Raw genomic sequence first — 20,787 nt, forward strand, 5'->3', positions numbered from 1 at the left:
GATGAGTGGAATTTTCATTTTTCAGGTTTTGATATGAGCACAGGATTGCATTCAATGGATGAAAAAGCCTTAAATACAAATGAAATGTAGTTGATTTTCCATTTGGCTATTTATTTCCCGCGTTTTTTCTCATTTCCTACGGTTTTTTTTCTGTTGTTGTTTTTATTTCGTTGAGATGATGTATGTTGTGCATCGCTATTTTTTTCCGGTCGTGCCCGTCGTATGAGTTTCATTGAATAGCGGCCGATTTTCCGATGGAAAATATGTGTTTACATGGGAGTATTCTGTGTACATGTGGCGAATGCAAAAAGAAGAGTCAACATGTTGCCACGAGAATTTAAGCGAGAGAGAGGCAAAAAAAACCAGTATACAACATCAAAACAAAATTAATCGCATACAAAAACATTCCACAGCTCACAGTGTAATGAGACACCCCGAGAGTTGGTTCATTGTTTTCGTTTGATATTCAATGCTCGTGCATGCATTTTAATCACACCACAAGATTAGATTTTCCAAAGGTACATACACACATTCATGTTTGGAGGCACTTGTAATTTTGATTCCAACTGACAAGGTTTTGCGATATATCTCCTATTCTCTCAGGTAGAGAAAGAAGAGAAAGAAGAATGTGCCGATTCATGTATACCGACAAGAATATTTCACAAACGCGCTTAATGGTCATATCATACCGTCGACGTGAAATCAAAGTCGCTTCAAGCATCATTCACTTTGGGAAAAAATATAATTTATCATGTTTTGTTTGATCTGATCTCCAGTAAATAGTAATTAAAATCGGCCGGTGAATACAAAAGCTGCAAATCTGCAAATCGAAAGGGATTTTTTTACCTTAATTGATGAAATGAAAGGTTGAAAATCTTTTGCCGAATTTTTTTGAAGAAAAGGAAAAAGTATTCAAGAACAGCAGAAAATTCGGAAAAATCAACACACACAATTTTTTTTAATTTGAAATATTAAGCGATTGAAACACAATATTATTTTATTTTTCTTTTTAATTTAATTTAATTTCTGGGAAAATTTGTTATCGCATACATTTATACACATTTGTTTGATATATATATATATATTAGTAAATTTGTTGTTGTTAATTCATTCAATTTAAATGCTTAAATGATTTTTATTGACGTTTACGTTCATTTAAATGCTAATACGTAACGGATTTTACACAGTATATTCCACATGCTTAATTTGATAATAGTTGTTTTTTTGCTCAATTTTGTTGATAATTTATATTTATTAGGATGCTAATGTTTATGAATTCAATATGCTTTGTGTCCATCATCATTGAACGTTAAATTTGATTTTATTCTCCATTTTAAATATAAATTAGCCAGTTATTCTCTCCTAATTTGAAAAGTTATTTATCGACTTATGGTTTCTATTAAATTACATTTATACATTTTGTTGCGCCGTAGGCGCTTCTAAAAGTTATACGACTGGGTTTCCTTTTCTATATGACTATAAATTATAACGCATCGCATTCTACGCATTTATATAACAATTGAGATTGTAAGCATGAAAAGACAAACCGAACAGAAATATTGCGGTCCACTGAGAATATGAAGTGCAATAACATCGAGAAGGAAGATAGTGTCAGTCTCTTTCGAAATAAAATGACGTTGAAACATAAAAAATTTACGCATTTTTTGTTTTGAGTATTTTATAGAATAATATCTAAGGAGCGAAAAATACAAATACTGCTTGGTTGTAATATGATGAAATTGTTCATAAATTTTTCTTATTTTATTCGGATGTTGTTGATAAATGTTGTATATATGTTCGTGTGTGTGTCAATGTGTGCGCAAGTTAGGGGTGAATAATTTCAGATGCGAACGATATATAAATGAATATAGCTATTCTATGCCTACATAGTCTAAATTGAAGTCTATTTACAGGTGCCATGCTTTATGAAGCGCATACAACAAATAATTTTCTCTTTTTTCGAGTATAATTTTGGTATTTCCTTCCTTATTTTCGTTCATTTTAAATCACTAGATTTGGGGGGGTGGCAAAATATACAGAATTTCGTCGAATTTCCTTTCATTTTTCTTTTTTAAATTAACACATAAATAATATATTTATATTATTCTAATATATTAATCGAATTGCGTGTATTGTGCAGAGTGTATGGTGAAAATAAATGCATCTACACTTCATCGAAACGTTTATTTGAGCTCATATAGCTAATAATGCTGCGATTTGCTGATGGTGCATAAATCATATCCTTATCACTATTTTGACGATGATGGTTCTCGTAAATGCTTTGATTCGATGAGCCATTGTTCGATTGTGGTGGCTGTTGTTGCATCGCTTGAGATGTTTGTTCGTAATTTTGTTGCATTGATGGTCTTTGGTGATGGTATTGATCTATCGATTGCTGATGTTGATGCTGATGCTGTTGTTGTTGTGGTGACCAACGCATTCCACTGTAATCGTATTCACTTGATGTTGGATTCATTTCGCCAATTTTCACATAAAGTTGCTCTTGTTGTCCATTTGCATTTGAATTAGTCAAATTTCCATTGCTATCGTTTGAATCATTCAGTTTACCATCGCTTTGTCCAATGCGAAAATGTGGATTGCGTAACAATTTCAATCGATTTTTGCGTATCGTACCGAACGGTGTGTTTGCTGCCATTGCAGATGCATGATTTGGATTGAATGTATTGCATCCAAGTCGATTTTCTGTGATATTGATTTTTTCTTTTGGATTGAAATACGATTCGGAGTGTACATAACGATTTTGTGGATTATATAAGTCGCTGGCAAAGTACATATTTTGATTGTTTACATTCTTTACTGTGATTAAACGTGAATTGCCGACAAGTGTTGTGGTTGCATACGGTGCTGGTGAACGTGTTCCGCTGCATTCACTTGGGGCCTTGCTAAACGTTGATACTTCCGCGTAATCGGCCGGAAAATTGGAATAATCATTGATGAATCTATATGACGACACACACAGAGACAAAAACAAAATGGAAGAGAAAAACAGAAAAAAATGAATACACATGACAATTAAGCGACATGATAGAGTTTTTGATAGGCTGCACAGAGCAACAAAAAAAAACTTACCCATTCTGATCAACGTCTCGATGAATAGTCGGTGTTTGACACACCGGTGCATAGTCAGCTATTTGGTCTTTTGGCAATTCAGTTTGTCTCCATACCATTCCCGTTGGATCCAACCAGAAACCATTTCGATTTCGTGATATACTCGATATTTTCAAAACGCTATTCGAACGAGCATCTGTAAATAAACAAGACAAAAAAAAACACGTTATAAATTTCAAAAGTGATAAAAATGGAAAGCCATTTACGCTTTGGCAGCGTCACACAGTGAGATTATAAATTTTGCATGCGATTAGCATTGTGTTGGCATTTTCAATCTCGTTTATTGTATAGACAGAAAGAATGAACACAGCTTTTTGACAACAAAAAAAATTCACCCGACTTGATTCATGCTAGATAAACGAAGCAAATGTCAATTAAATATTCAATAGACAAAAAACGACAAGAGCATAACGACAAGAGAAAAAAATTGCTGCGCGTTCGTTCGCATTAAAAATCATTTAGAAAACGTTTATTAATTGCTTGTGCTCGTGACCATCACTTTTTACGTGACTTTTTCATCCCCTCTGAGGGAGAATGAGAACTTTTATTAAAATGCTGTGTCATTATCTGTACCGGTTTTGTTTTTCTTTCTTTATATGGTATCAACATAGGAAGATAATAAATTGTTTTTAAAAACAAATATGTCGATACTTTGCTAAAAATCACAGTATCCACAGGAAAATGTGTAAAATGTGAAAAGAATTTCGGTTAAAATCGACCCAATCAAAGGAAAAATTCTCTTGCAGCAATAAATTAACTGTGTGTGCAATTCACTCTCACACAAAAGTTTCACGCAATCGAACCATTGATGGTAAACCAAACATGAAATCATGGCAACGGAGAAAGAGAAAAAAAAAGTAAAGGAATTCAATGCATTCTTCTTGTGCATAAATACACAGTGTTTTATTTATGAAATAATTACCACAGTGAAGAAAATAAACAATAGTCAATCACTGTGCAAACATTCTGTATAATGTTTTGTGCCTATACGAATAATGTGCTTGCCACCACACAATTTTTTCTCGTTCGATTTGTTCTTCCCTCTTCCTCTCTCTCGCACAAATCCACGCACTGAAATTGCGTTGGCATTGTTAAATTGTTTGCGAGAGATGAAAAGAGGCGCTTCTAAACAAACCAATTGGCTTGTTTTCTATTTAATGTTAAATACCATCAAAGATTACACTTGCCATTGCTAAATGGTATGAAAAACCAAAACAATTTAAAAGTGTGTGCGTTCACCATGAATTGTGTGCGTATATGATTATTATAGAAAAACAAACACACAAGCCAAAATGTTAGGAAAATATATTCTGACAAAACATTTTCTATATTTCATAATCATTTTGATCCCCAGATCGTGAGTGAAATTATGCGACGAGGGGTCGAGAATTGCAATAGTCAATGGATGCAGTGAAACAATGATGTTTGAACAAGAAAAATTCAAATCAAACAAAAACACTGCGAACAAACAGTCGATGTGAGTGTTTGGCCGCTCTCATGGATAGTAACTGAGAGTGAGAGTTGTGACGAGGGGAGCAAATTCACCGCTGAATAAATGTCCAGAAGAAAGTGAATTAATAGCAGTCAATGAATGGTGTGCTTAAAGAAAAACATTTTTTTCTGTTGTAAAAATCACCTGCATATGATGTATCACGTATTAAAATTGTACTTAATCGCCGCCAGCGGCAAACACATGCCATTTTTTAATTAAAAGAAAAATGGAACGACGAAATGGAAAATGCGCTGCCACAAGTTCCGTTTTGTATGCAAATTTGCGGTTTGAATATGTTTTTGTTCGATATTTTCTAGCCGACGGGAGAGTGGTTTGTTGTTGCTGTGGGATAATTTGTCTTGTTAAACTTACCGAGTGCGCCTTGTTTCATCAGCATATGCTTTCGTTTCACGAATACCATTGCACCGAACGACATAATTATGATGGCCAATATTGAGCCGAGCAATACAATGAACCAGGTCTCTGTTAGGAAGTCATCCATATGGTCGTGATTTATCGGGTATCTGCAAATGAAAGTGAAAAGAACCCAGGCGAAATGTAAACAATTAGTAATTTTCATCTTTTTTTATGATTTATTACAATATAGTTTTTTTTTTCTTAGCGTGTGACGATGGTTGAGTGTGCAATTGGGATTCATTAAGTGTGTGTATATGTTTGCATTTGACGCAACTTGTGGCTAAATTTAGGAAACACAATGTGCATGTTCGGCGTCAAGAAAATTCATTTATGTGTTTTTCTTGCGGTTTCTCATTCATATTACATACATTTTCTCTGGACACTGATATTCTAGCTATATCCGCATGAAATATATGAGTGACGACGATTATAAAAACGGCTTTAACCACATATGCTCAAGGTTTTTATGTGCCAGAGCGAATTTGTGCCTCGAACATATCCGAATTCAATAAGAAATATGGAAATTAATTCGTCTTGTTAAAGTTTAGTTTTATCGCTCTCTCGAGATGTATATACATTTCCATCCGTTCAGAGAATTCAAAATGAACAAAAACCGCACGCATACAACACACTAAAGGAATTACTGTTGCAGCGAAGAAATATTCTCCCATTCTCAACGAAATGGATAAATGTAATCGTTAAATTGGCGATAAAATATTTAAGTGTCGAGAATTGCAATCACATATTGTGTGTTAACATTTTTGGTCTATTTGTAAGAATGAGCGGTGAGTATATGTTTCGAAATTCGGTTCAATTCATCTATTCAGTCGGCACACGACATGTGTGCAATGTTCGATGACAAATGACAATAAAACCAAAGACAAAAAAAATAGCAGAAGATGAGAGGAACTCAAGATATTATAGTCCGATCCAGAAGATGATTTCAACGAAAATGAATTGTGAAATTTTTCGAAACGAAAATACTCATAAAAATATGAAGACGTGACAAAAATGAGGAATAAATTGTGCAAAAATCCTCTATGGTTTACCACAACCCAATAAAAAAGTGAAGCGAAAAAAAATCCTGTAATGCAGTCGAGCGACGAAGCACACAGTAATTCGATACCGGACACACGTCTCCATTTCACATTTATAATATATATGAAACACTTCTTATAATATACTACTTTACAGCTATGCATACCTGTGTAATGTTGATTGATCCAGGCGTTTGGTAATCGGATCCAATCTCAGTGTGGCCGGTGTACTGTATGGTCCGTATCCAGCTCGGTTGGCAGCCGCCACGCTGACCGTATACGTAACACCTTCGGTCAAATTAGCCAGTAAAAGTGTTGGTGCGGTAGCATCAATCGTAACATTGGTCAGAATTCGAGATCGATTCATGTTTGCATCGTAACCACGCACGATTATGTGATACGTTTGCAAAACGCCTGTACATAAGGAAAGGGGAGAAAGAGAAAAAAAATGGTTTATTTTTGATATTGTATTTGTTTATTTAAAGCAAAGTTTTCAAACTACATTTTTGCCGTAATGAAATGTGATTTCATGCCGAGTTGAACATCAAACGTTGTAAATGACACGACGCCTGTCGATAAAGTTAGCATACGAATCAAGAACAAATAGCAGCTTTGTTCGCATTTTGAATTAGACAAGAGGGTGTCGAATTCTGTCACTTCAGACTTTGTGCCGTTACGTACATTTTCAATTGACTCGAACACAACGGTAATATCATCAAAGGCATTGCATAACAAAGGCGAAAGAGGTTTCATTCAAATGCAGGTGATGATGTACATTGCACGCTCGCCCGTTGTCGAACAGTCAACCAACCATTCAACTTTGCTTTGGTTAATGCATGCCCGACATTGGCTTCGAAAATTAACTGACGTGCGTGTGCATTAAACACAAACAAAGTTTTGGCAGCATTGTGTAATTTAATTACAAACTCACCGATGAAATTAGAACAAACTTTTTGCATTTAATCTCAACGGAGATTCACTATTACTTATTATCGAGGGGATCAATATACAGCCATTCTATGCATGCAATTAATATAAAGTCGGTTATAAAACGGCTTGTTTTATTAAAATCATCGCCGATTTTACATTGGCGTTGGAGAAAAATATTGAAGTAAAAATAGCCCATTTCATTCCATGTAGTGTTCGAACTATCTTTTTTAGTGAAATGGCACTTGAGAACCAGCACTTGAAAGGTAAACTGTATTTTTTCTTCTTTTTTTTGTAAAATAACTTTTCCGATCTTGTATTTTCGATTTACAAAAAAAGAAGGACGACACAGCAATAAAAATTACATTTTCTTTAAAAAGATAAAGAAGAAGAAAAATTGCGACAACTACTTGGCAAGATTCATATTTCTCTATTGCAAGTACATTGCAACTGTGATTCGTTTTTATTCAGGCTTTTATCTAAATCTGCAATATTCAAACCGAATGGCAGAAAGTAAAATAGAAAACAAGAAAAAGTACATCCGGCGACATCTTGTTCGCCAACTTTGTGTCATTTTAGCGCAATTCAAACCATTTTAAGCATCTTGTCGTTTCGCGCACACAAAAGAAAAACACAAAACGACATGCTCAAATTGAAAACAAAAAGTGGTAAACATTCATTGGATGGAACTTTTCAAATTGAACAGAAGATAGCGAAAAACTGCCGTCAGTAAAACTGTTCACACTAAAATAAATGACTTGAGTGAATGAAGAAAGCGACAAAAACGAATCAAATAAAATGCATCGCTGGTATATGCATATTTCTTTTTTTCCACATTAAAAATGAACGAGGTACGAGGATTAAAATTAGAACGAAAAATCCTATTAAAAACTGATTTCAAACGTTTTCTTTTTCACGTGCGTTGAATCAACGCCATTTCGGCTCAATCACCTAGTGAAGTGTGACAATATCAGTGAAAACTTAAAAAAAAAAACCAATTAAACACTGGGTCAATCAGTGTTCATCTTGAGAATGTTTAATAAAAAGAAAAATAACTTACCATTGTGAGCTTGAAGCACTGGCGGTTTCCATTTCAAATAAACGGCCGAAGAATTTAATAAGAGTGCTTCCATATGGGATGGTGGTTCGCTTGGAACTGAAAATTAAACGAAATAAAAATTAGAACCGAAAAATCTCACGCGAACGAACAAATTTTCGATGGGAACAATTCTAGGTATTTTCAAAATTGGAAAATTCCATTCGAATGGAAAAATGTTGGACATTTTTTTGGTCATTGCTAAATGATTCCGGTGAAAAAAATTCCAGGAAAATTGAAATTGCTAAATTGTTGTCCGAAAGCCTAATGCTTTGATTCGAAAATTATTTGTCTATAAAATTACGATATTTCCATTTGTTGGAATGGGGATTTTTTTGCTAATATCATTGCAAAATACTCATTTGACCATCAATTCACATCACAAACCGTCGATTGATTTGGATGAAAATTCGTGTAAACAACAATCCGATTCCCAATCTATTTGAACCGGAAAAGATTTTTCTCATAAAAAAAAATCACACAATATTCAACTCACCATCCTCGAGTGTGCGCGCAACGCGAGAGTTCGATGGTTTTCCCTCAACGGTTTTGTAAAACGGAACGATAAAAAATTCATAGGATTGATATTTCATGAGCCCGGTAACAGTGCATGTTGATGCTCCGCCGCCATTAAGCACTGTTAACATTTTGTATGTATCATTGTCCGAATCCAATTGTCTTGCGTAAATATAAAAGCCTTCAACATATTTGCCATTGATGATCTGAAACGAAAATAATATTTCATGTTTTTTTTTATTGCAATTCAATAATGGTCCCGAGCGCAGTAACAAATGCTATCAAAAGCTCCAAAATGGTTTTATAGAGCGATGGCAAAGATTAAAAAGAATATGCTGTGAAATAACAATGTGAAGTGAATGAGAGTATAATTTGATAAATTTTTAATACGTTGCCAGTGCTGATGCATTGGTCGCACCGAATTGAGTTAAATTGCAGCAGATTGTCGTTACATTTGCACATCAGCACAGCTGCATTGTGTGCCGTTTGCATTTTGAAAAATTTATAAGCTTCATCCTCTTTGGGCCGCGAGAATGAGTTCATTTTTCGTTGTGATTTGTTTTAGTTGTTGAAGGATAACAAAAAAAAAAATATTGTATAGTTTTGATATGCTTACCTCCCACACAAGTTTCATGCTGGTTGAATCCGTTGACGTCGCATTGGTTAGTTCAACAACATCGCCAGACAGTAGACTGGCGCGAGCTTCACTAAGATCGAGACCAGTGTTAAAGTCATTCTGTAAAATTCAAAAAACAAACCATAAGAATTCAAAAATTACAATGAAGAAAATACATTGCAAACAGCGCTTTCGCTTCAGAAAATGAATCAAAATTAAAGAGGAAATAAAAATTGGAATTCGGAGAGCTTTGTTTTCAGCATTGCAGTGCTTTTTGCAGTGCTGAGCATTCTTAAAATGATTTTTCATCAGTTCAAGATTTGTGTATGCACAAATACTTGAACATTTGCTGTGTATGTCTTTTGCTACTCTACACCATTTTCAATTCGATTGTTGTTTATTTACGGTTTTTATTTACAAACCGGAACTGAACTCATGGCGAGAGAGCTGAAAGAGAGAGAGAGAGAGAAAACAAACGAGATTTTCGCATGAATTCGACGACTGACTGCTCAGTTCATACATGAAATATATGTGCGCTTTGTTTGTTTTTCATATATTGAATCGACATATACGAAAAAGGAGCAAACGAACATACATCGAGAAGCGACACTCACAGTCATTCAGCCATTGCCAACCAACCATAGCGGGGGCATTGCGGATCTCGACACAGAGAGACAAAGCAAGAGACACATAAATTATGTGCAATCTTTGTCACACACCAGGGTCTAAAAAGCATACAAATTCATCTTTCTCGCTTTTCGCTGTATCGGCAGTACCGAATATTCACATTCGAAAGTGTGTGCATTCCAAACGACGAGATGATGAATCGCAAAATGCATATATTTGCTTTAGTTCATTCTTTTTGGCAGTAGCACCATAATGCCACTACGATAGAGAGCGAGAAAGAGCGAGGGGGAGATCGAGCGATGCAAACGAGGTCGATGAAGTCATCGAAATGGGTGACATTTGCTCACATCTCGTCCGACATAAATATGTGCAAATGCGAGAATATAAATTAATTTAAAATTGAATGCCAAATGCAAACACACACACACGATGAGCTCGACGGTAGTGGAAAAGGAGTCGGCTTGTACGCGGTGCAAGTGTGTATGTGTACAAAAGCGAAAAGTTTGTTAAATGAAATTTATAAATGCACGTAGTTGACACTCGCCAACTAACGAATGCACGGCAAGGTGCACATCTTTTCAAAATTGCATGCATGTCTCACTATGTTTAGTCACTCTTTTTCTATCTATGTGTGCAGTGTGCATACAACGAAGAGATCTATTTAATGTGCACATAATATTTTAATTGGATTGAGCCATAGTGTCTGTAGCTTCTGCTGATGAATTTAATTTCACTCTTGGTGTGTGTGTGTGTCTGAATTCGAGATTCCAATTAATTTTCTAACCAAAACTTTAACTCTCGAAAATTTGATGTTCTAATTTTCACTATAAACCGAGTGTATTTCGTTGATGAAATTTTCATAAAGTTTATGGTGTTCGTGATGCTTCTTTTTTTTACTCCTCACACCAAAAAGTTCGTAAAAATGGTTGAATAGATGCAAAATAGTAACAACATTTATGTTTGTACTTACAATTCCAACGATGACGGGTTCGGATATTGCGCTGGGCGCCGACATTCCATGTGTATTTTCAGCTCGAACCACAAAGTAATAGCTTATGCCAGCCGTTAAATCGGTATGTGTATAAGTTGTGTCTTGCAAGCGTTGTACAACTGTAACCCAACCTTCGGTATCATTTCGTCCATACATTTCAACTGAGTATCCAAGTAAACTCGATTGACCAATTTTCGTGCTTCGCGACCATGTTATTGTCACACTGTTGTCGGTTTTCTCAATAATTTGCGGTTTGCCTACGGGATAGAAACAACGAACAATTAAAACAATCAAAAAATATGTTTCATATTTACAAACGAAATCGAATAAAGTGAGTGCGCATCGGTGTGTGTGTGTATGTGGTTTATTTTTCTGTTTTTCTTCGTGTTCATTTTCAAAATTAAATTAGTCGAATGGTTTTGCTGCAAGGGACGTTGTGTGTTTGTTTGCTTCCATTTGTGTGTATCGTGTGTAACATCGACAGGGAAAAAATTGAAACAGACGGTAGATAAGTACTTTTGGTGTCTACATAACAAATCGCTGAAAAATTGCGACGCACCCACAGAACATAACATTGAATGCCATGAGAGATTTCTCTAAGGATTTTTCCAATGTGGTGGCTGTTGCTTTTTCAACATTCCGAAAAATTACAAACGACTTTATATTCCCCATTCACAACGTTTCGCATCAAATTAAATTAAACACTGATACACATTTTCGGTGCACACAATTTGAACGGAGGGTGAAATCACAAAAACGGACTCACATTGTAAAAGCAATATGAGTAGATAATTTAACTTTTTGGCAATGGTTAGACCCGCTTACAAAACACATAGACCGATTTTTATGTCACTTGAGCGCAACAATGAACTTAACTCATTTAGTTAATTTGAGTGCGCCGAGGAGAGAACGATACTAAGAACACGATTGTGTACATAGAAAAGGGCAACGTAACCACAAACTGAGTAACATCAAAACAAGAAAAGAAGGAGTGAAATGTGATTTAAAACTTACCGGGTTGGCCGGGGAAGGTGGATGCTTCTGGTGCACGATAGAATCGAATATTTGGATTTGTTGGTGCTTCAAGTTTTAAATAAGCGCTCCATGTTGATCTGCCACTTTTGGTGCTTGCAACACAAATGTATAATCCGGAATCAGTTTCTTTGCTCAACTCACTAATGGTTAATGTGCCGCTTTGCGAAAGATTCATGCGATCATTTAATACCAATGGTATGCCATCCTTGTACCATGCAATTGTAATCACAGGTCCGCCGATGGTTTTGCATGGCAATGTGGCAACGGATTTGATTGGAAGTGTTTGATTGGCCGGCCCTTGGACGATAATTGGTGGTGGACGTTCTTCTTGTGTATTTATTGTCACAACAACGCGTGTACTTGTGCTGCCCACGCTGTTTACAGCACTGCAAACAATAATTTTCCCAGCATCGGTGCGTTGAACATTTTGAATTGACAACAAAAGACGACCTTCGGGCGTTTGTGTCACCTCAATACGATCGTGCTTGTATCCAGGGAACATAAGCGTACGATTTCCCTCAATTGAATAAAAGGTGGTGGGCTTTGGATAACCATTTGCCTCACACTCAAAGATTGCTTCTTTTCCTAATTCAACAATTTGTGTCTTTGGCCGTGTTATAAACACCGGAGGAGCTGAACGAATCAAAAATAAATAAATAAAATTAATTAGAAATGACGGGAAAAGAAATTGTTGCAAAAATAAAAGAAAAGCAAATAAAAAATTGAATGCAAATGAAAACTAAACAGAAAAGTTCAGTGAAAAAAAACGTCACATGAAATCCAAATCTAACTTGTAAGTTTTAAGTCAATCAAATTAAATAAAATGCAGCTTACCATAAACGATTAAATTTCCTGTGGATGCGACAGCACCGACTGCGTTGTCGGCTTCGCACGTGTATTCTCCGATGTCGTCTAATCCAACATTTTCCAATCGCAAACTGCGATCCTCGAGAATGTGAACGCGATCTATTTATTGTAACACAAAAAAACAACAACACAACCAATAATGAAAATCTCGTTTATATATTACATGCACTGCAATGAACTATTTAAATTTTCATCAAGACATTTTACATTTGCAGAAAATCCAATAACAAATTGCAATATGTTTGTTTGCATTGGAAATCGCAAACGAATTGACAATTTAATCTATCTCTTTTTCTAACGACATTCGCATTTCTCTATTTCAGCTTGAATTTAGATTGAAGCGTACATCGCATTCAATATTGTATTGAATTTACAGCAGAACATTTACAATTTATTCAAATGTGATAAAATCAATGGAGAATCTAACTAAAACGATGTATGCAAATCGTTTTCGATTTGTTTGAATCGATTGAATCGTCGTAATTAACCGAAATCGACAGCATTTCACTTCGTAACCAAGGGATAAATTCAAATTGCAATAGAGCAAAACAGTTTCAATTTGGTTTTGTGTGCGTCTTCATTGAATCGAGGCGTTTTAGTTTGTTTGCTGAAATCGTAGATGATGCGTAACATACACACCCGACCAAACAACAACATGCTTTATGCATGGAAATTAAATGATTTTCCAAGTCAACGCAAAATTATTATTGCAATAATTCATGCGATTTACGACTGCTGTTGCTTGGAGTTGCTATTGCCATGTCGGCAGGTATTATTGTATCCTTGTTGTGTGCATACTATTTATGTGAGCAAATTATATCAAACACAGTACTTACGCAATGGCATATTTCCTGAGGAACAATGAAAAAAAAAATGTCAGCAAATGGAATGGAAAGTGCGGGAAAGTGTAATGAATGTTCAATGGATTTTTAATTCTTACCACCAGATGCTGAACGTCTCCATAGAACGTCTGGTACAGGTTCACCACCTACACGACATTGGAACGTTACCGAATTACCAACGACAGCCGTTTGATTTTGCGGTCCGCGTATCAAGAATGGTTTCACTGGTTTAACCGAATGAAAATAGAGAAAGATGAAAAACATAAATTAACGCCAAATAAAAATGTACGTTACACAATTTTTTCGACATTTATTTGATTCTCAACAAAATTAAAGTTCATGCTACTTACCATGTACTTTAAGAAATGCCACCGACGATTCACGAACACCAGCCGCGTTACGTGCGATACACTGATATCTTCCATCGTCTGATTGTCGTGCATCTTGAATGGCCAAATTACCACCGTCTACAATTCGAATTCTACGCGTGGCGAAAAACAAATACCGAAAAATAGATAATGTGATTAATGAGGTTTTTGTTGCTGCTGATGCTTATTGTGTTTGTCCATTGTCATATTCGATATACCACTTACCGTTTTGAGTTGGTTAAATCCATGGTTTGTCCATTTTTACGCCAAGTAACAACCTATAATGAAATTAAATCAAACCATTTGAGTGTTAATTATCGTGGTTTTCATTGTGATATTCATGCAGCATTCGAAATAAATTACGGATGCCATTGTCAAAATGTATAATGAAAATGAATGAAGAAGCTTAAGAACAACAACAAAAAACAATAACATACCGGCTCGGGATTGGCACGAGGTGGAACACACTCAAGTATGGCAACATCTCCAAGTGCAACTCGTGTGTTTTGTGGTTCCAACCGGAATTCATCTCGTAAAACTGTGTAAAAAAGAAGAAGAAAAAAAAAATTGTCAGCAAATGAGAATGAAAGTAATAAATTTTCAATACGATTTTAATTATTAAATTATATCTAAAATGTGTTAAGTGGAAAACTTTTTGGACCGTAAAATTATTATCATAGAAAATGTGGTTGGGTAAGTGTACATGAGCTGGCGCAAAAAATGGCAAGGCATAAAATACTTGCTCTCTCTCTCTCTCTCTCTCTCTCTGTTTCAGTGCTCTTTCTATTCAAGTGCACGTCTCGCGCACCATTTACAAAACTTATTTAATATCGGACTATTTAATGGGTTTGCTCGTTTGCGACATCCAAGTTTTTGTGCGCACAATGAAAAAGTTTTTGCTGTCATCGTTGTCATGTTCATTGTTGCAGTGCCCATCCATTGTTGCTCTTTCTTTATTCTCTTTTTATTCTCGCTCATTCTCCTCTTAACATTTTTATTTTAATCATCTTGAAAGTATTTATCTCATAGTAGACGTTGTTTCGAATATATTTGATTTTCGGGGTAAAAGTTGTTAGAGTAACGCAAATCGAATGAGCATTGACCGGTACTAACTTTTTTTTTCATGTGCAAAGTTTATAGACTGACCCATCGATTTTCGTTGTGATTTAATTTATTTTATACCTGTTCTGATTTCAATGGTAAAACGAAAGAAAAAAGATGAGGGGATGAAACCTTGAATGTGCCGAAGAGAAGTTCGATGAGATTTATGACCGAGGAGGGGAGTCATGCACACTGACGGTGAGTAAAAAAAAAGTCGTAAAGACGAAAAATTAATCCTTTTCTCTGGCATTTCCATTGATTTTATTTCTCGTAACAAATCGAAAAAGTTAAGTTATCGAAGTAAGTCAAGAGTTGCTTGCATCATCGACTCCACTTTTCGAAATTCAAAGAAGATGCAACACACTATTTAAGCAATGTGTCTAACTTTTAACTTTCACGTTAAGACTAAAAGCCTTACAATAATTACACATTTATTATATGAAACCAATTTATAGGTAACGGCCATTGGGATGTGAGGAGGTTCTGCTATTACTTTGCAAAAACTCGGCAAGATTTGAAGGGAGAGAAATATAACAAACGCAACATTCACCATCAACAGAGAATGAAATTGCAAAAGAAAAGCCGAAATAACGAAGTAAAGAATGAAAGAAAAATGTTTGCAATGTTTCGCATAAAATTGCATATATATGGTACACGTTGCACGTTCAACAAGCAGTTTGAATGTGTATGTGTGTGTGCGTGCCTGTTCACCCAGTAACAGAGAACAAGACATGTACTTTAGTCGATGGATTTGTCGAATCGAAGACAATGATGAAAACTTTTCGGATACTTTACGTAAATATCGTACGCTCTGTGGCTCATCTGGTTTTCTTCTATTTACTTGTTTGCCTTTCGAAAGAACCATGTGTATGTTGTGCAGCATTAGTTTGGATGCATTCACGTGAAACAGAATCAACATGCATCAACAACTGCTAACACCACTTTTCTCTATTCGCCTCCCATTATACCTATTCGCTTTGCCAGCTATCATTATGTTTCACCATTCTTCAGTAGTACTCGTCTTAAGATCGAAAACTACTAATAAAGTTTTCGAACATCGAACTCCATCCATTTTTATTTTTGTTTTTCGTCTCTATCATTCGATATGTGTGGTATTGCCTTGGCAAAATGGTCGATTGCGCACAAAAAGCATACATCTTTGAATCGACAGATACGAATAGTTCACGTTGCAAACAAACACAATGAACCACTTAAAACTTCGACGAAAGAAGAATGGTCGAGATCTATTACATACAATTAAAACTATCGTGCATTTTAATGCAAAACAACAGATAACGTCATTTGATATTCTTTTCGGTTTTGTCTTAATTTCAAGAACGAGAACAGGAAATTGACTTTATTAAACAAAATATTACATTTGAGGTGGAAGAGCACAAATGTCGAAGTAGAATAATTCAGCTGAGCATATGATTCGCCATATTGATGGCTGTTAACGCAGTTCAAATTATATTCGAGCGAGTTGTAATAATTGAAGATTGAGTGTATATTGAATAAACGCCACCCTGACATATCTTTCGTAAAAATCACAACGCCTCAATTCATTCAGAGTCGAAATTTACAGACGGATCGGATTTTTTTGATTAAAAACAATCAAGATTTCCGCATTCACTGAACAATTGTTGCACCAAGGATGCAAGCCATCTGCGCCACTATCTTTCATCAGCATCAACGAAATATCATCAATACCTTTTATTCAGTGCGTAACTGTGCACTATAAAACTAATTGAATATTTAGTTCTATTTTTTTTAGCTATTTTTACTCAAAATAATTATAGAGTGGTGTGGCAGTTGCAACCCCAATTCAATAGTAATACGTGTGCGACGCACATAACAAAGGTATTGCGTATTGTTGCATCGTCTTCAATGCACGAATAATAGCGACATAGAAAACAATAAAAGACCCTTTTTTTCTATGGGTACTGGTATTTTTTTTTTAAATGTTCCGGAATATTGTGAAATTTCCATTTGGATCGAAAGCAACCGAAATGGTCGTGCAAATGAAATATAAATTGAAAAATGAGACTGAAAAATGTCTGCCCTTAAGCCATGCGATGGATGTGTGTACAATATGAAAACGAACATGTGTATAAGGGTACGTATGTTGTGATAGAATCGATGTCATCGGTTTTTGCCATGTGCCATAATAAAAACTGTGTATTTAACTTCTGCATTGATTTTGAAAATTGTTCGCTCCCAAACGAAATTCGAAAACACATTTTGTTGTCATTTCTCCCATTATGGCCAAGTCATATGCGACATTATGTGCGTGCATATATTCGTTCTTATTTCCTGATTACGTTATAAAAAATGATTGAAAAACGCATTTAACACGGCACTCGCCACGATTTGTTTGCTATGTTGCGTTATGAACGTATTTATGTATATTTATCGGGGTGTGAATCGGTAGTGTGTATGATTCGGCATTCTCTCATTCAAATTTATCGACGTTATTTGGAATTTTTAATGGGTTAATAAAATCGCTACGAGACAAACAAAAACGCATCCTGTTCGACACCTTCGTTCTAGGAAGATGTTTTAATAGTCATCATCGTCAATAAAATCGAAAATTAACAACTTCATAGCGATCGTGAAAACACATTTAAAAAAAGGGTTTGCCCTGATGATGTATGCACAACCGATAGTAATACACGATGTGTCTATTTGTCGAAAATGCCAGCAAAAAAATGCAATTAGTGGCGAAAATGGATTAATATCCTTCGAAGGAAATTAAGAATTTTCTTTTCCGATAAACAGTCGATTAAAAGCACATATCTTCGACACTGAATTTGTTTATGCCGTTTCGAATTGAACATGCAAAATACGATAAACAAGCAATTCCAATCGAACGTGCCTCAATTGAATATAGAGACAAAATGCCAGAGAGTTAAAAATTTGTAATGAACATTTGGTTAAATGGAAATGCTTGCTTCGTTATTTATAGACGATGCATTGCAGATTTTGTCGGAAAAAAGTGCGCGTGTGTGTTATTCTCTTATTTTGTCTCTGGCTTTGTTTCAATTCGATTCACGCGCAAAGAAATACCTCGAAATTATTCGCTATTTTTCGCATTCGTTCGTTTAATTCGATTTTAATTTGGAGATATGGTGCACGAGGGTGCGATTAAACTAGTTCGGTTTCTATGCTCCCTCGATGTTTGCAATCATGAGCATTCATTAAATGAACATTTATGTAATTTATTGGATGTTTGTGTGTGTAGTGTCCAAATTTTTTGTATTTTGTTTTTTCGTTCACACCACATCCTTCGATCGCTGTTCGAGGGCACTGATTTAACCGCACTATTCTTTAATTCTTTTTAAGCCGCCGGTCTCGCTTCGGTGGCCATTTGTTTCGTCTGGTTTTTTGCGAGAGTAAGAGAGAGGTGGGGTGAGAGAAACAACCCACAGGTGATAGTTTGGTTTGGTGATTAACGCTCTATCGTGATTTTAAATTCAACATTTTAATTCTTTCACGGAAAACATAAATATTTTTCGTAATTCGCCTGTATCGCTACTATTCGGCAAAAGAATCCCCCTTTGAGTAACTCATTCGTTTCACAGTTTGCAATTAGATGGCATCGCAAGCAGTTGTTTTTATCAGATTCATCCAAAATTTATCGCATAAGAGAATTGCTCCATTTTATCGAGCAACATCTCGGAGCCAAGCGTCTATTGAAATAAATTAGAAAGATATTCCAATGCATAGGCGGATGAAAAGACGTATATGAAAGATGCCATATGGAAAAGCATGAGTTTCTTGTTGCCACATTTTCGCGGTCGAGTTTAGGACCACTTCTTCCTTTCAAAATCAACTATAATAATTTATACACGCATGACATGACATGACAATGATAAACTGCAAATTTACCGTCGTATTTAATATACGACTTCTTCTTCCGAGGCACATTTTTTTTCTTCATTCCAATTCAAATTTCCTTATGACAATATAGAATTCGTTTTACGAGCCGTTTTCATTTCCTCTCCCTTAAAACTGTGTCCACGCAATTCGATCAAACATTTAACTACTGGCCATTCATGGATGCGAATAGTCACATGTGGGATCACATACATGGTTTTATCTCAAAATACCACCAAAACGGATCTTAAACTCAGAGTTTTATGAACGTCAAACGGAAACCATAAATAGAATTTTTGGTCATTTCCAAACTATTTCTTTTTATTACATGATTTTTACTTTTTATTTACTGCGTAGCAAAAAGTTGTGTGTATTGAGCACAATTTTGTCATAATTTGCAGAATTGAGTTTTGGTTATAAAAAATTGTCGTTAAATAAATAGATTTGATTCGTGAAATGAAGTGGATAATGAAAGGGGAAATAAAATGTTTTGAATTATTTGAAAATGTTGGAGAAATTTTTATGAAGTTTTTGTTGCGCCAGTGTGTTTCAGACTTCAAGTCATGTTATTACATCATTCCGAAAACGCTTTGTTCAAACACAATGGTTTCACTTGAAAAGTTCCCGTTTGTTAACGGCAAACAATTTTCAAGTTACCACATCGCTATAAACTAATGCATCTAAATAGCAAACAATATAATAAAAACTCTCGCCATTCTATTCTCAGGATGTTTTTATTTTGCGCTCGCTCGTATTTTTGTATTATTTCACGCAACGATGACTTAAATTCGAGTGGATCATACAATGCAAGACCTTCTCAAGTGAATGAGTTATTGAAAACAATACGCAAAATAAAAAATGGGAAAAATTCCCCAAACAAATCAAAAGAATCATATCGTTATGTGAATTTTCCACTTGTTCACGTGAAAAGACTTTCGTTCCATTTGGCAGCTTTTTTCTTTGTGCTCCATTGTACCGTGCCCACAACATACAAGCGATTGTGAGAGGTGTCACAAAGTTTCTTCGTATTCACTTTCTTTGCTTGTTATTGTGACCCCTTTGAATTTATATACGTATGGGTACGCGTGTGAGTATATCCGTTCGTTACACTTTCAAGAGCACTTTCACTCAATTGCGTACGAATTTTTTGCCGTTGAAATCTGACTAAGGATCAAGTTCAAGACAAATATGTAAATCGATATTCAAACAAGAGAGACTGCGTGGTTTTTGCAGAATTTATTGAGACAGTTCAAATTCAATGAGTTCAACGAATTGATTTATTTCGAAATAAAATACAAACAATTTAAAATTGTAAGAAAAACACTGTCAAATTATTCTTGCATGTCTTTATTAATTCTGTCTAAGGATTTTGCCAATTTCTTCAGGTCATCTTTTTGTTCATCGTTGAGATCCAAAGGTTGACGCATGCCAAGCAAGTTGAGTACAAATTTATCGTTATTAAGAACGCCTTGCACCAAATTGTGAAGCGTCAGGAATAAGGTTCGGAGCCCTGGTTTTGGACCATTTTTTGGCGCTACTCCGCTAGGCAATTCTTTGACCGATGTTTCGGCGATATTTTTTGCTGAAATTGCCACAATGGTTGCAGCTATGAGTAAAATTATTAAACACTTCATTTTGCAAATGTTCGTTTTCAATCGATTACAAAATGATAACTATTGCACTTGACAAGCATGTGCCCAGAATTTATACAAATTTATTAAATGGACGCTCAAAAAATTGACCTGATTTTGAAATATATTTTAGCATGAATTGAAATCGAAACAAAAGCATATCATTGTTACCACAGGTCTATTGTCAACGTTTTTGTTCAACAAAAATGATTTTTTTGTTAA

The 20,787-nt window shown here is 35.3% G+C and overlaps 1 protein-coding gene across 1 annotated transcript in view; it reads right to left on the reverse strand.

Annotated features, from left to right (window-relative positions):
• Positions 1 to 1,087: 1,087 nt before the first annotated feature.
• Positions 1,088 to 20,787, reverse strand: part of LOC116340777 (roundabout homolog 1-like) — a 78,602-nt gene continuing 58,902 nt past the window's right edge. Inside the window, exons 5-19 of the mRNA XM_031767432.1 lie at positions 14,398 to 14,498; positions 14,186 to 14,238; positions 13,943 to 14,073; positions 13,691 to 13,816; positions 13,587 to 13,601; positions 12,718 to 12,849; positions 11,863 to 12,516; positions 10,828 to 11,105; positions 9,231 to 9,350; positions 8,595 to 8,820; positions 8,063 to 8,158; positions 6,243 to 6,489; positions 4,994 to 5,145; positions 3,091 to 3,265; positions 1,088 to 2,960 (exon numbers count right to left, since the gene is read on the reverse strand). Coding sequence (XP_031623292.1) covers positions 2,165 to 2,960; positions 3,091 to 3,265; positions 4,994 to 5,145; positions 6,243 to 6,489; positions 8,063 to 8,158; positions 8,595 to 8,820; positions 9,231 to 9,350; positions 10,828 to 11,105; positions 11,863 to 12,516; positions 12,718 to 12,849; positions 13,587 to 13,601; positions 13,691 to 13,816; positions 13,943 to 14,073; positions 14,186 to 14,238; positions 14,398 to 14,498 — 3,302 coding nt within the window. The 3' untranslated portion in view covers positions 1,088 to 2,164. The remainder of the gene's footprint in view (positions 2,961 to 3,090; positions 3,266 to 4,993; positions 5,146 to 6,242; positions 6,490 to 8,062; positions 8,159 to 8,594; positions 8,821 to 9,230; positions 9,351 to 10,827; positions 11,106 to 11,862; positions 12,517 to 12,717; positions 12,850 to 13,586; positions 13,602 to 13,690; positions 13,817 to 13,942; positions 14,074 to 14,185; positions 14,239 to 14,397; positions 14,499 to 20,787) is intronic.

Source organism: Contarinia nasturtii, unplaced genomic scaffold (genome assembly GCF_009176525.2).
Source record: "Contarinia nasturtii isolate CC-2019 unplaced genomic scaffold, AAFC_CNas_1.1 Cnas_scaffold_695, whole genome shotgun sequence".
Lineage (NCBI taxonomy): Eukaryota > Metazoa > Arthropoda > Insecta > Diptera > Cecidomyiidae > Contarinia > Contarinia nasturtii.